The sequence below is a fragment of the Lampetra planeri genome, chromosome 47, assembly GCF_965212315.1.
Source record: "Lampetra planeri chromosome 47, kcLamPlan1.2.h2, whole genome shotgun sequence".
Classification (NCBI taxonomy): Eukaryota; Metazoa; Chordata; class Hyperoartia; order Petromyzontiformes; family Petromyzontidae; genus Lampetra; species Lampetra planeri.
Window position 1 is genome coordinate 6,011,788 of NC_136153.1, and position 16,471 is coordinate 6,028,258.

Genomic DNA, 16,471 nt, shown 5'->3' on the forward strand with positions numbered 1-16,471 from the left:
GCGCGCGCTCGTGCGTGTGTGCGTCAGTGTGTGTACACGTGTGTATTTGGGGAGTGGTAGTTCAGCAGTCGGGAACCCGATGGCCAGAGTTTGATTCCAGCTCACGGGCCAATACTAGTGAAGATTATCTTAAATGGTCCTGGGCCTTCTCTAGGTCGACTCATCCTCAAATGAGTACCTAGTGTGGTGTGTATACATCACCACTGGGGAGTCAAAGGCGGCCGAGCGTGCTGCTGGCCACCCACCCCCTCGCGTGCCATGCCGGCCTTGGTAGGTGCTCGCTAACAGCACTTGCCCCAAAAGCATGTTAAGGCTATAAGGGGGAACTTTGTCTTTGTGTGTGCGCTCTGCTTGAAGGGAGTGGAGAAAAGGTCAGCAAGAACAGCTGAGCACATGCCCGTGTGTCTGGCGCACCTAATAGTCGCTATATGAAGGCTATTGATCTTCAATTCAGTGCTGTGGCCATGCCTGATAGATGCGCTCTTAAAAGCCCAATCTGGTACTCTGGGCTAATCAAGTGGAGTCGAGGTTAATCTCTCTGTGTGAGTGAGCGCTTGCGTGTGTGTGTGTGTCCGTGCATACCTATTAAGGATGGCAGGATACACGAGAGGGGGGTGAGGTGACCAGCTCCACACCGAAGCCCTCTTTGTTTCCCCAGTACGATATTTTACGAACTGTACCAGGCTTTCACTTCGGGCCAAATCTACCTTGGGGAAAACCCAACACTGGAGTGTGAGTTCGAAACTGGAGCGTGAGCTTGGTTTACCCGAGTTCGATTCCTGGCCCGGCGGTAACAGCCCACACAAACCTGCTCGGTTCTTGCAACCAAACAACACCCGTGACCTTTCATCCAGCACAAGGGGCTGCTGACTAGCTGTAAATTAACACGGCCTAACAATTCTTGTTAATGTACAGAGATTGTACCTTGGTGTATTGGCACGTGTTTATGCGAATTGGGTTTAGTTCGTACTCACAAACCTCACATTTTCTTCTAGATTTGAAGCTTTCGTGACTGCAAGGATTCACATTCTTAGGTTTTTTCGGTAAAGTCACGTAGGTAAAAATTTTTAAAATTAATAAAAGTAAAATAAAATAAAAATCACGACGTTTCGGAAGCAACACAAGCCTCCGTCTTCAGGTGGAACAGTCACAGCACGATTGCTGTATCACATTTTCTCTCATGCTTGGAAGAGGAGCCTATTTCTGGGTTGTTCATAGGGTGGTCACCCACGGGCTCCCGTGTCTTGTCTGCCACCCCCTCCAAAATGCCTTTCAGAAAAGAATGGTCAGAGGGAGTGGGGGGGGAGTGGGGGGGGATAACTGAGTGCAATTGGTACGGATCAACCGGTTAGTTACGTGGCGTTGGCCCGGATCATGGTCTGTTCTATTTTCTTTAAAAACAACAATAGATTGGGAAAGTTGGATATTTCTAAGCTCCTTTTGTTACTCGCCGGTGTTGGCTTTCTCTGTTCGTGATCGCCCCCCACCTCCCCCCCCCCCCACAGTAGGCTTGGTTAATCAGTCACTGAGGAGGAGGTCACGTGGGTGGTGGGCACGATTCCCCCGGGGAGCCTACGTCTAAGAGTATATATCAACGTAATGCGTGTGTAAAATATTAAGCATTAGCTAAGTTCCCTGAGTGGTGGGCCCTTCAATGATGTTGTCGTGTACATGTCTGGAGGAATGTGTCATTGACCACTTAGAAAAATCTGATTTAACGTAAGCGCTAAATTCTTCGTTTCCATACGGGAGGCACCAACTGTTGCAGTAGTTTGTAAAGCCCCGACTGAAGACAAAGTAAATATATCGTTCACATTGTCATGTGTGTACCCTGCATTGTACTGCATTTTAATTGATCATTGTATTTGTTGGGCGGCATGTAACAATTCATTGTGAAAGGTGCTGTACCAATTGAAGATTGATTCGTAACTTAAATCATGTAAGAAACAAAAATAAGTCATGTTATGCAAACTGCACCTACTGTATATGCACAAAACTTACCGATATTTCATATTTGTACGTATTTTTTCACCTGAGGACGATTGCTTGTGTTGCAATCGAAACGTCGTGATTTTTTTATTATTTTTCTATCTACGTGACTTTACCGAAAGACCCAAAGAGTATTTAATATTTTGTTTTATATTTTAGTGATTTAATACAAACGTGTACATTGAAATAATATATGCGGGATTTATTTATTAAGTTGACGCGTGCTTTAGGCATTTAACAAAGCATTGATCCGTTGAATTAAAACGTTTGGTGCACTTCTGACAATATGAGTTCAATCGTGCTTACAAGAAACGATTGTTTATAATCTCTGCAAATGCTCACGCTACATGTTTAAACACTCACGAATTGGCTTAAAACAGCTTGGGAAATTGGTGGTAGTGCCAGCTTACCGCATGGCTGCCTTTCCCGCTTGCCTGTGGCTTCCTCAGCGATTGTGAGATGCAATTTGCATGAACGACGATGCAAACGGATCGCACAAAACACAATATCATTACTGTTAAATTCGAGCCAATAGAGCCGACATAGCGGTACAAACGAGCCAAATGCTAAAAACGGAAAGAAACCAAGACACGGCGGTGTTGTTTCTTGAGTTTATTCTTCATCCCAAATGGTGACAATTCGTCAAACCGCTCTGTGAATGTTGACATGAGGCTAATGGGGACCAACAAGGCGGAACAGACGATACGGATAGATTACAAACGAGGCACGACGAACGGGATCAAGGACATTTTACGAAATCGACTCCCAGACCTGAATTGTGGCCAAGCAATCGCATTAGCGGCGGTGAATCTTCAAACTACGAGTGCGAATATCGTAAGATCATGCATGCATGTATGCGCGTTGAACTTATTTCGCACCGCGCGTAGCCAACCGTGCTGATCGCGGGTTTGCTTTTTCTTCGCTGTCTTTGATCCACGTCACGCCGCGCAGCCAAGCGGGACCCGGCGTTCGGCGCCTTCCTGGACGAGCGCAACCCTCGCCGGCAACACTCGTCCACGCTGGAGTCGTACCTCATTAAGCCGATCCAGCGCGTGCTCAAGTACCCCTTGCTGCTGCGCGAGCTCGTCTCGCTCACGGACGCCGACAGCGAGGAGAACTACCACCTCACGGGTACTCGAGCGCGATCGCCCGCGTCGTGCGCCTTGACGATTATCGCGAAGTCACTTTTGTTTTGCGCGTCGTGTTTGGTGAGCTGCTGGGGGTGGGGGGGGGGGGCGGTGATTTCAGAGGCTCGCGGGTTGATCCCATTGGCCGCCCTGGTTAATACTGCGGCGGGTGTATTAACCGTGATAAGTAATGTTTAAAAATACTTTTTTTTTTAAACACGCTTTCATGAAATGTACCGTACGAGTAATGGCAGAACTCCACGACTCCAGGAAGTGGCCCCGAGGCTTGTCATAACGTAAGGGACCGTGGTGATTTACAGCCAATGTGAGTTGAGCGTGGACAATTAGACCCAAGGCGAAACATAACATATAAAAAAGATGGTTTAAAAAATATATTTTTATTTTTAATGATAGAATATAGTATTGTCATCAGTAAGACATAAGTATACGAAGTTTGCAGTCGATACCACATTGGGAAGTGGGTTAAAATTGAATTACAAGATTTGAGGATACGACAACAGATAGTGAGTTAAATGAAAGCGTGTAATTAATTAACCCGTAAAAACAAAGTTTTTCACTATAAATCCTTTATATGCGTGGCGGCTAGAGTCCTCTCGTCCTCTGGCTTGAGATGGCTGCCACCTATGGGTCAGATGAATGCCTGCCACCATTAAGCAATTGGTAATTAAATATAATTTATTTTTTCCTAAAAAGTGTAAAATGTTTGAAAAAATTTTTCACGAAAATACATTGTCACGCACAACGAGTCTGTGTGCAAAATGTCAGCTCCATTGGATCACGGGAAGTGGGTTAAAAAACGACTGAAAGATTTGCACGGTCGTAAGCAAGCAAGCAAGTGAACTTAATATAAAGGATTTAATAAGTATAACCCGTAAAAACAAAGTTTTTCACTATAAATCCTTTATATGCGTGGCAGCGAACTTAATATAAAGGATTTAAAAATATATTCGCCTGTGGAGGACGCGGGGATCGATCCCGCGACCTTTGGCATGGGAAGCGAGGGCGCTACCAACTGCGCTACTCCGCCACGGCCTGTGGAGGGATTACGCTCTGGGCTCTTATACTGTGACGTTCAGCCAAAGCGATGAATGAGTTATATTTGAATATATGTAAAATAATTTTTTTTTGCCTAAAAAGTGTCAAATTTTGGGCATTTTTTTTTCACGAACATTAATTGTCTGGCACAACGAGTCTGTGTGGAAAATATCAGCTCGATTGGATCACGGGAAGTGGGTTAAAAAACGAGCGAAAGATTTGCACGGTCCTAAGCAAGCAAGCAAGCACGCAAGCAAGCAAGCACGCAAGCAAGCGAACTTAATATAAAGGATTTAAAAATAGGTGCCGTCTGCTTTTCCGAATTGAAAACTCATTTCTTCGGAGCTGCTTTTGGTATTTAGTTTGTTGTCCTTCCCCCCGCACCCCCGATTAGCACGGTTGGCTACGTACGGTGCGAGAGAAGTTCCACATCCGTACACATCAATACAGAGTGGACATTAAAGATCCTGTGATGTTATTAAAAAAAAAGTAGGCCATGTTTGCCGGCATCGTGGTTCGCATTCTCCAAGTGAAAAAGGTAGTGGCAAATTGCCTAATTGGGTGAAACCACACAGCAATGATCCCCCCCCACTGTGATAGCATTTGCTATAAGATTGACACAATTACCACATGTTCAAATGATTAGTTTTGATTCCAGTAAAAATAAAGACTTCTGCAAAGCTTGTGAACTTCAGTTCACGCAACATGAGCCTGCCACAAGCCTTTTAATCTGTTAAGCAATAAATAATGGAATACAGCAATGATGATGTCCTAGCATTCCATCAAATATTTCAAAAGACACTATGTTAAAAGCACAAAATTAATGGGTAAAAGGTGATATTGAGACATTGTATTATTTTGTTTGTTATTTCACAGGCACATGGTCAAGAAATAGAATTTAATTTTTTTTTTAACATTCATTACGACTTCATATATAAAACAATAACAATTCTCACGACGTTTTGACTGCAACACAAGCAATCATCATCAGGTGTGAAAAACACAGCAAGAATTTTTTTTCTTTTTAAAATGTTCTTGCTGTGGATTTCACACCTGATGATGATTGCTTGTGTTGCAGTCGAAACGTCGTGAGAATTTTAAAAAATATTTTTATTATTTTATTATTTCCCTTCTACGTGACTTCACCGAAAGAACCATGAATATGAATCCCTGCAGTCACGAAAGCTATAAATTAAAATTCATTACGACGTGACCATATTTGAGCAAAATCGGTGATACGATTTTCGCGGACGTTATTCCACAAGGGTACAACCGTGGTATTGCCGTAGCGGCCGCGTGCCATTGAGATGCCGTCACCCATCTGCAGCTTAAAGAGCAGCGGCAAATGAAAGCCGGAGACAGCCCCTTGCAGAAAAGTGCACCGATAATTATATTCCGGCTGTGATTTTTCCTGGGTGTCTGTACGCTGTTTACCCTTTGTCGGTGTAGGCACCCACATTCGGTTCCGTCAATTACCGTTGGAGTGCGTTGCCTCAATTTTCCGGCGAGCCGCATAATAAGCGTGTAACGTGTGGCTATTGGGCCCGCCTGAAGTCACGTGTTCCGTGTACACGTGACCCCTTGTCTCCGTGTCGCTCAGCTCTTTCTGTCTCTCGTTAATCTCGCGATCTTCTCACTGATCTGTATCGCTCTGTCTCAGCAAGCCATGTGCTGTTGCAATTTTTGTTCACTTCGTAGTTTTTGTTTCCTCTGTCAGTGTTTTTCGCCGTGAGAAGGGTGGCACGAGTTCTGTTATGAGATGAATTAAATCCAAATGATGTTCTCACAAGAAATGTATCCAGTAGTGCATGAGAATTAGGTAGTTGTCGTTTATCCAAATTATATATGAATGGTATGCCAACGTGCTTCTAGTCTAATGTGCAAACAAGCTAATGCAGAGGTAAATAAAGAAGCAATATTACAAACGAGACAATAAAGACGAGACTAAAGCATTGGTTCTTGAATTGAATCGCGACACTCGAATCACAGCAGTGAATCTCTCTGGAGAATGATTGTTGCTCGCAAAGTGCACCGATAAGTGAATATGCTGCTTAGTTCTTCATGAGATAATTGCAGCAGCCATTATGCCGCTCGTGACATTGATGAATGGTGGCTGTACAGCCTGCTGTGACGAGGTCCCTAAATGCATACACCCGCACCATAACCACACTGTGGAGGCTTTGCTATGATTTTAAGAGTTGGAAATTAATATCGCTGCTGGAGTAAAATTTATATGCACCGCAGGCACACAGCCTTTAAACAGCCTCACCAACTCTAATTATTTAAACCCCATTGTGCAGCTACGAGGCTGTGGTGGAAATTCGATATTCCTGTGGCGAGGGAAAGTTAATCCGTTGCGCACCCATTGACTTCTCAATAAGTGGAACTCATTTTCTTGTTCTCCAGTGGGATGATGGGGCTTAGTCGATCTCCGACTGGGATTTGAACCTAAAAAGTTCCGATCGCAAGCCACACGCTCTCACCGCAGTGAGCCGTGCTTAATTAACGGAAGAGTATCCATGTGTAATATCAGTGGCGAGTGATATCTGAATTGGTCCTAGGCTTACCCTAGGTTGACTCAGCCCTAAATTAGTACTTGTTGCAGTCCATTAAACATCACCGCTGGGTAGACAGAGGCAACCGGGTGCAGTGCTGGGCACGCGCGACCCCCTGGTGTGCCATGCTGCCCTTCGTAGACGCCCGCTAACAGCACCTCTCCGCAACAACCCATCAAGGCGACGTGGGTGGATCCTTTGTCTTTGCCGCGCAGAGGCGCTGCGAGCGATGAACAAGGTGGCGAGCCACATCAACGAGATGCAGAAGGTGTACGAGGAGTACGGCGCAGTCTTCGACCAGCTTGTCGTAGAGCAGACAGGAGCCCACAAGGAGGTGCGTCGCTGCTGCTGTTGCTGCTGCTCGCACTCTATCATTCACTCGCTCGCTCGCTCACCCGCTCGCCTGCTCGTTCACTCGTTTGCCCGCCCGCCTGGCTGTCTCCCGTGGGTGCCAGCCACTGATTGCGTTTGCTAATGACGTGATGAAGTGCGGCGGTCGTCCTGCCCTGAAAGCCTAATGGTCCCCGCAGGTGTCTCTCTCTCTGTGCTGCGTTGGATGGGAGCACAACTTTTTATGTGGCGCGGTACGGTTTCGCGGGGAGTGGTGGCGCAGTGGTTAGCGCATTTCCATGGAGTATTTAAAAAATATATATATATAATCAATGTGTGCGCACGTACTTATCTCCGCGGTGTTAAATGTTTTATTAAAACAAGGGAGCACCCATTGAGAATAATATACTTCATTATGTGGAGCGGAGTGGTAGCTTAGTGGTTCATGCACACCACTATAAACCCAGTGACCTTGCCTTTTTTTCCCGGCCATGGTTATCCACAACGAACCGGTACGGGGGTGGGGTGGGGGGGCTAACTCCATTCATTCCACCAACCCACGCTGACCAACGTGGTGAAACATGGTGAGACAACCCCCAATGACTGCTGATACGGCAAAGGGGAGGTATTCCTCCAGCTTTAGATGGACGCAGTGCCGTTAATTATTGTGAATGGTGTTCTTTGTGTGGCTGATGGTGGTGTTGGTGACGACGAAACGTGTTCTTAGTGCGGTGCCCTTCGCGCCCTTGCCGTGTTTAAAGGTGCACTGTGACAATGCGACTGCCTCTTGTTTTTAGTGGGCATTGTTCATTATCTGTAAACACACTCCTCGCCCTTGCCCCGGAGCTAATGTTAAGTACGTCTGCAGATAATGACCTGCCTAAAAATAGCAAGATTGGATTTCTGCGTTTTTAAAGGAGATGGCCGTTGTCGTGTTCTGGCATCGGGTTAAATGCGACACGTTGGACAATGCCCGATAAAACCAGCGGCTTTTTCTTTCGGTGCGTTGATGAGGAAATGTAGCAGTTGACTGCTCAGCGTTCACGCTGTGTGGGAGGTTAAATTCGTTTATTTTAATGAAGGCCAGACTCGGTGAAGGCCAACATCATCATCGTCATCATCCAGTTGAAGTGGAAAATGTGGCGGTTATTGCGTGTTGGTCCGCTTGATATATTTTTTTGGTTCTTCAATTGTATGATCTACTCTTCAACTGTGTATACAAAGCACACGGCAAACCGCAGTGCAGTGTGCGTATGTTGTTTGAATAAGTTGCTCAAATTAAAGCGATGCTTTTAACAAGGCAAATTGCCTGTTTAGCATGAACATTACAGATCTAGTGTTACGAAATACTGCATATGAGTTAGTGAAATTGCTCGCCTTTGTTTACTCAGAAATATGTAAGCAAAAGGCTCTGATATTTACACTCAATGTTGTCTGATCATATTACATTTCATTGGCGCCTTCAGTTTCACCCAGGGCTGCACCTGAAGACAGGCTCGCATTACAAGCGTCTTAAAAACTAAAAGCAGCTGGTTATATTTTAGTGCTGATACATTTTACTTTAGAGAAAGAAAAAACACATGATATCGTGTGACGATTGAGAAAATGGAGGACAGTGGTCTTCTGACATTTGTTTGGACATAGGGAGAGAATAAATGCAGGTTACGTTTGTAAGAGAAAGGAAAATGTCGAGTTGAATGGTAGAGAAGGGCAAGAGAGGGAGACCTCGGGAATGGTTGCGATAAGAGGACGACAGGGGTGGGAGCGTCTGTGGCGTGGGTATGGAATTGGTGCAGAAACAGTGGAGTGGCAAGCAAGGACCAAACGAGAGGACCTTAAACACTGGGAATTTGCTGAAATAAAAATGTTGTCCTTAAAGTGAGGATTTGCATTTTATCATTCACATTTGAGAGTTACAATTAATTGTTTACAAAGTGCAAATTGGGGTTTTTTGTGATGTTTAAGACGTAGGCTTTCCCTACCAATGTTATTGATTTGGAATTGACATTTTTGGGTCGGATCGCGTGATTAAAATGCCACTGTGTGTGTCGTCCACCCTCCACCACCCTGTGCGCTGTGTGTAATCATTGTAATGAATTCATTTTAGTGACACAAATATTTGAGATTTGCTTAGAGGCTCCTGCAACGATGGCAGCATTACATTAGCTCCACATGAAACGTACTCATGAGTAATATCTATATTTTTATATTACGTTAAAGTTAAATACTGAAATTCATTCAGAAGCATAGGCGTACAACCTCCATTACTGACATGGCGTGAGGAGGCCTTCATCCAGCAGTGGTTAGAAAAATTATTAGGCTTAAAATGTAACTTATGTTCCCTGTTTGGTGTGTACGTGTGCTGTGTTGTATGCGTTTGTGTTGGTTGACATGTATGTGTGTGTGCACGCTGTGTATGCGCTGTGTGTTTGTGTGCGCTCTGTACTGTGTGTGTGCTCTATAAACGTATGTATGTTGTGCACTGTGTATGCACTCCACGTTGGTGAGCTTTGTTGTTATGTCGCGCGGTGCCGCGCAGGTAACGGAGCTGTCCATGGGCGACCTGGTGATGAATGCCCCCGTGCTCTGGCTCAACCCTCACCCGGCCGCCGTCAGCAGGAGCAAGAAGTGGCCGGAGGCGCACTTGTTTGGTGAGATCCGGTCACACACCGCTCCTGCACCCCATGCACAATCCCACCTCTGTCCAGCCCCACCTTAGCCTGGCGCCATGAACCCAGAATCACCACCGTCCGGCCCCATCGCAGGCCGGTCCCACCGTAGCCCGGCCCCATGACAGTATGGTTCTCCCGCCATCTGCCCTATCACAACCCGGTCCCACCACATCACCGCCTTCTGTCCACCACCGCCGCCCATTAGCCCCACCGCCACCCAGCCGGCGCTTTTGCCAGTAAACTGTTTCTTGTTCATTTCTTTCCTCTTCTGCTAAGCCAACAGTTCCGTTATTTCAACGGGTGGTTGCTGAGATTGTCTGCCTCCGTGTGATTCTTAACCTCGGCCTTTTACGCTCGTCATATCCATCGTGTTCGTATTTTGTTCAACCTCGTCTTTCCGTCAATGTCACCCTCAACCTCCCTCGATTCCTTCTCTCCCGCACCGGTATCCCAGCAGCACTTTCTAATTTCGTCTTCTTATTTAGTCAGCCGATATTAATTTTTCACAAAAAAAAAAACACAGACCGCTCTTGACAATGTCAGCGCCAGATGTGTTTGAACGACTCAGCGAGCTTTAGCCGTGGTTGGTTTTGGCCGGTGTCAGCACCGCTAGGTTTTCAGAGTAAACGCGTCTGTTAAAAAAAAAACCTACCTGCTTTCGATTTCAGTGGAGTGAGATCGGCGTGTGATAACGCTCGCTCCGTCCGTCATATGTGTGTGCAGTGTTCAAGAAGGCAGTCGTCCTCATATGCAAAGAACATTCTAAGCACAAGAAGAAGGTAAGCGAAGAGATGCATTTGGATTTTTCTAGGAACAAAATAATAGCCCACAAAAGCTCAACGGTTCCAGAAAGCATAATTTTGCCGAGAGTTGGTGGATTACACGGATAAAGGGGAGTGAATTATTCATTGTACAGCCAGTTGGAGAGAGATGTATAATAAAATATATAAAAAGTGGGACTGTCGAGTGTTTTAATAAAGCCAATGTGGTTATTAAACAATATATGAAATGGAGATTATCAAGTTTATTCACTTCAAATTTGGGCCTCGGTCATCACTGCCGCTGCTTAATCCTGCTGCTAACTCCGCTGCTGCGTGCAGCTGTGTCTCACCGTGCACCTGGTCCTGATGCGTCACTGTTGTTTGCTGCTGCTGCTGCTGCTGCTGCGTGTAGCTGTGTCTCACTGCCACGCACCGTCTCATGTGTTCCTGGCTCACAGGAGGAACCTGACCCGTTCAAGTTCAAGTACATGATTCCCCAGACTTCTCTTCAAGTCAGGACCGGCACTGACACAGGTCTCGCCCGTTTTCTTAAATCAGGAGTGGTTCGCAATTCCTGCCGCCGGTTTCCAGTTTTAATGCCAACGCCGTTGCCGTCGGCATCGTTTGCCGACGTGGAAGGAAAGCAGCACAAAGCGAATAACGTCGGGGACGTCGCCCGTACACACGCGTTGTGCGACGCTTTCCAAATATTTTGGTGGCCTTGTTGGGTAACTACCTTGCAGTATGGAAGCCGACGGGGTCAGCTGTCAGGGCAAAATGTGTTTTCGTATTTCGAAATTGTTATTTTTGTCTTGTTTGTGTCTCCAAGTATTAAAATAGTTTTCTTATCAATTTGGCCCCGTTTGAATCCCATCTCGTGCGCCTTTCTGCGTGGAGTTCATAAATGTTCTCCCCCTCTGTTCTGCATGGGATGCTTCTGGATTCTCCGATTGCCCACCATGCATTGTAACTATTGGCCAAACAAACCAGTGCTCTAAAATTACCTGCAGATTACTCAATTGGGATTACGCACGGCAACATCGCCCACTAAACCTGGCAGGGCCCTCCTGAAAAAGGAGTCTTTGAGACTCGGCGAGGCTTTCCTGGGTAAACAAGCGTTGTAACAATAATGGTTAAGATTCAGGTTTCATAGCACAGACCGCTAACCACTGCTGTTGTGCCACATGTAATCCGAGTGTTTTTTATTCTGCATAGAGAGAGTGGTGGGCTCTTCTCACGGCGTGCCCTTTCTTGCCTCTCAGACTCTGAGGCCGGAGCAGAATGGGAACTCGTCCACGTGAAGTCTGAGACCGAGGGCCGGCCCGAGACCGTGTTCAGGGTCTGCTGCAGGTACGTTCCAGCGCCTAGGGAGGCAGGTGTTGGTGGATCGCTCGGGGATTTCATCACACGCTGTTAGATTGCCTAAAGCTTGCTGCGCTGCGAGTTGGTTCGGCGATGACCTCGCAGAAAGTAACTTTTTGAAGCGGTTCAAATGTGTGGGTTTCCTCCGATTTCATCTCAGAAGGAATTGGCAAAGAAATGTTAAACTGCGTGACCGACCGGGGACTCGTGTTAATGCACCATGTGGTGGTTGAGGTCAGGACCAGTGCTCTAAAAGATGAAGCGACGTTTGGCTAGCCTCCGAATAAAGACGGTCGCTGCATCGCGCGTTTTAGGCTAAGTGCACACAGCAAACCCATATTCAATTTGGTTTTGCACTTCATCATCAACCGCGTTCAATTCACTGCTGTACGAAAGTCCCGTTCGGCCCTCGGTAAGGATGAAGATTCCCCACCCCTGCACTTATGAAACGTGCCATTTTATTGAGGGACTTGTCTCGTTATGGTCTGGGACTGTTTTTGCTGTTGCCCAAGCTTGCATTTAGTGTTTAAAAATCGGTAGCAATGTATGTACTTCTGCAATTTGATTTATTTATTGATTTTGTGTTCGTAATTTGCTGGCCCCACCCCCCTGCTGAAATCTATGAAAAAGAGCTTCATAGCTCATCGGATTTCTCCTGCAGTCTAAATAAAGCTTCTGATGATTCTGAAACACCGCGTCGCGGCGAGCAAACCACCCCTCCCGTAAACGTGGCGGCGACCTCGCGTTTGCAGCGACGCGGAGTGGAGGGAGCGCATGGTGCGGGTGGTGCGTGCGGTGCTGCGCGAGGGCTCCCGCCAGCGGCTCTGCAAGGCGGCCAGCGTCCCCGCCAAGTCGCCGGGCTACCTGCCCTTCGGCGGACGGCGCCTGTCCGCTCTCAAGGCGCGACGGCTCCGTGCCGGAGCAGGTGAGGTTTGCCCCCCCCCCCCTACGCTGTGTGAAATCGTGCGGGTCGGGTCTGTGAAGACGCGTCGGTTCCTCCTGTTGCTGCGCTGCGCTCGAATGTCAGCGAGGGCAGCGCCGTCATTCTCTCGATGCGTTTCTCGCCGTGTTCTCGATCCCTTTGCTGCAGTCCCTTTTCTTCGCAGGGTCATTTTTTCGTCACTTGGTTGTCATTGCCAAATACTTTATTTGTTTCGCTTGCTATTATTTCTATGAGTGCGTACAAAAACGCGAAGTCCGCGTTTATCCTTAATCTGCTGGATGTGTGGAGCGTGGTTATTAAAAATGCAATAATGGCCCTTTTGTCTTGGAACAAGAATGTAAAGAGAGTTTCAATTCCCCTCCGCTCCCTCCTCCCCGCTCGTAGATGCGCGCCGTCTCAGCCGCTACGCGAGCGACGGCCTCTGCTGCGATGACCCGGACGACGACTTCAACGGCAGCGCCAGCGGCATCGGCGAAAGCGGGGGCCGCGTCGGTGCCGCTGGTGGCGGCGGCGGCGGAGGAGGATCCGGCGGCGGCGGCGGTGGCCGGGGCCCGTCGTGGCGCCGGACACGCGGCAGCGCCGGGCGTGCTCACGCCATCGAGTTCCGCTCGGAGCCGGAGTTGGCGGCGCGATCGTCGCGACCCCGCCGAGAAGACGGGGGCAGCGTGCGCGAGACGGACATCCTGAGCAGCGACGAAGACGACGACGACGACGATCGGCGAGGACGGGGCGGCGTGGGTGGCGGCGGCGGGGGCGGCGCGGGCGAGCTGTGCGGTGGGCGCAGCACGGCCAAGTCCGTGGAGATCCTCGCAATGTCGGACGACCGCTACGCCGTGGCCACGGAGCCCGGCCGGCTGGCGTCGCAGGTCCACGAGCGGTCGGTGTCCCCCGCGAGGTCGGACGGGGCAGCACCGGCGCTGCGTCCGCTCCGGCAACAGAAGATCATTTTCGACGCCGTCGGAGGCCACGACGAGGGAGGCGGAGGCGGCGGCGGCGTTGGCGGTGGCGGAAGAGTCGGGCCGCGGGGCTCGCCGCTTCGCCGCAACGCGAGTGACCAGTCGCTGAACTCGTTGCTCAGCGAGATGGGAATCTACGAGGGGCTCAGCGGCTCCGACACCGAGTGAGAACATTACGCGAGTTTGCTCCTTGGCGTTGGAGCAAGTCGTGGTAAAGCCGGACGGAGACTGACGGTCGCCGCTGCATCGGGTCGGCCGTGGCGAACAAGGGATTGTGGGATTCTGTCGTGGGGTCGGTTGCAACGTCGCTTGAGTAAACGTATATCGGACTGTTCGACTCTTTACAAGTATATTCACATGTTAAGCGACTCCACTCGCGTCCCTTGGTTGCGTCGAAGCAGCTCTCTATAATTTATGTAAAATTAAGCACATTGGCTGTCCAGTGCTACATTGGGCTGGTTGCGTATTTAAAACAAACGTTTAATTCAGCTCGATTCCTCAAGCTGCACTGTGTGCCGACTGGCTGCTTGTTCGATGGGAGCCATCGATTGAAGGGCTAAGGGCAATGTTTATTTTTTTCATTTAAATGTTCGCTTTGAAGCGGGTACGATGTTAACGCTGGAATCATATATGCCTCCTTTTCTCACTGGAAAATTATTTTGGAAGGCGCAGGTAAATGTCTCCCGGGCCTACCCGTTAATTTAAAAACTACGTGCGATGGGGATTTATTTTGGGGGGTTTTTCCTCAACGATTGTGCGACAAAAAAGCCGACCGTTTGTTATTTAATGGTTTAGTGCAGCTACAAAGGCTTTCTCGCGAGCAGCTTTTTTTATTTATCTCCACCAGCTGGTGTCCATGAATGCGCCCAGCCCACATCCACCACTGGAGGACCCATGGCAAGGTAATGCATGGGGGTAGATTCCAGAATTGTCCCTTTGGCTTTGGCTCCATTCAGGATTAATTTCCACAGTGAAACCAGTCCCCGATTGGGAGGAGGTGGCCCTGAAACAGTTTTAATCTGATTTCGATTGCCGGCGTGCACACACGGAAGATGCTGGCATATGACAAGTGGAATTCTGACAACAAGACAATCTCGCAAGCACAAGCCCGGATAGGACCCGGTCTCTGAATGTTGTGGACTGTGGCTGAACAAGGGAAAGGGCACGGTTTGTGAGACTCGTTCTCAGAGTGAATCTGGGCTGAGCCCCAGGAATGTGGTGCGGACTTGTCTCGGCGAGTTCCATGCTAGTACATTTGTAAATGATGTGATTGCCACACTTTCTGCATGAACGAACCTGTGTGTGCCATGGAGGTTTGTGTAGGACTGTGTGCGCTCCCCAGGAGCCCTAAGCATCTGATGAACAAGCTGTGGGTTCTTTGGAGATTCCGTGCAGAGTATTGAGTAGGTCGGTGGTGTGGACTGCCCCGGAACCCAGCACAAGCCTTACCTTTGTTGGGATGGAAGATTTGTGTGATCTGCTCGCCTTAACTGACAACACAGTATCGCCAATCGGATTCAATGAGAAGAACAAACAAGCGCTGTCAAGTTTAGTATTTCGTTCATTGATCCATTGGCTGTATTTTAATTATTTTGCGCGCTGGACATGGGACTTTTACGACGACGTGCGATGTTACAGGGTAGAGTGCAGCGTGTGATGATGGTTTTGAGCCGTGCACTAGTCTTGGAGCAGTGGAAGTGACTGGGGATCGCCTGGCTCTCATGGTACTGTGCCCGCACAAAGCGCTAATCATAATCATTACAGGGCGTTAAGTGTGTCTGTGGACATCGTGCTAGCCCGAGATCCCAGTCACCGCTTCGCTGCTACTGCTGCTGCTGTTGTGGTGCGCTGATGTGCGTCGTTTTATTTTTTTACCGCTCTTCCCGACGAAGGAAAAGCTTCACCAAAACGCGAAGCGCGGCACGGCAGTGCTGGCGCGAGGCTAAAGAGGAATGTATTGAGCAGGGTGAGCACCGCCTGGACTCGCTCGCCACCACCGTTCGCGGGCGACTGCTCAGATGGCGCTCGTGCGTGAAATCCGGGGTCTCGACGCGAGCGGCGTGACTTGCCTCGTTAGGGCGTCGTGACCAAGGCTGGCTCGCCCTGCCCGGCAAATCCGGCAATCGGCGACCGTGTCTGTGCGTTTTGTTGCACTGCGCACGCAACGCGTGGATAATTCACTCCCAAAGCTTGTCGCGAATCTTGCTGCCGATGGGCCGGAGACGTTTCCCAACCAGGCGGCAGTTTCGCCGCATCGGTCTCTCATCCCTTTAATTTCCGCCCGCTGTCCGCTCACCATCCTTACGCCTACTCATCCGTTGACCCACCCACCCACACTCACCTGCCTGCCCATCCACCACCCACCCACCCAGCCAGCGTTTGTGTTTTTTTTTTGACTCCTCTCAAGTTGTTTGCGTGACAATCACGATAAATGTGGGGGGGCGCACTTGAACCGCCGCTCGGTTTTGCCGTCGCCCGTGCCGGCAAAGCACCGTTGTTTGCCTCTCCACGGTGGCCTGTCGAGCTTTATGCCTTCTGGTGGTACTGTTGTTGCTGTTCGTTCATTTGTTTCGTCGTTTCGTCAATTTGTTTCCTTCTCGTGTAATGTTTTCTTCCAACTGCCTATCTATACGTGTGTATGTACATTGCTAACACGAGTTGTGGATTTTATTCAGCGTAGGGCTTTGAAACGTTTTGTAATAAAAACAAACAAAAGGAAA

The 16,471-nt window shown here is 48.6% G+C and overlaps 1 protein-coding gene across 2 annotated transcripts in view; it reads left to right on the forward strand.

Annotated features, from left to right (window-relative positions):
• LOC144733540 (rho guanine nucleotide exchange factor TIAM1-like) overlaps positions 1-16,471 on the forward strand; it is a 112,546-nt gene extending 96,075 nt beyond the window's left edge. For both annotated transcript variants that reach the window (XM_078615508.1, XM_078615509.1), the window contains exons 19-26: positions 2,941-3,120; positions 6,943-7,061; positions 9,597-9,708; positions 10,453-10,508; positions 10,949-11,024; positions 11,753-11,840; positions 12,605-12,777; positions 13,180-16,471. In XM_078615508.1, coding sequence (XP_078471634.1) covers positions 2,941-3,120; positions 6,943-7,061; positions 9,597-9,708; positions 10,453-10,508; positions 10,949-11,024; positions 11,753-11,840; positions 12,605-12,777; positions 13,180-13,919 — 1,544 coding nt within the window. In that variant the 3' untranslated portion in view covers positions 13,920-16,471. The remainder of the gene's footprint in view (positions 1-2,940; positions 3,121-6,942; positions 7,062-9,596; positions 9,709-10,452; positions 10,509-10,948; positions 11,025-11,752; positions 11,841-12,604; positions 12,778-13,179) is intronic.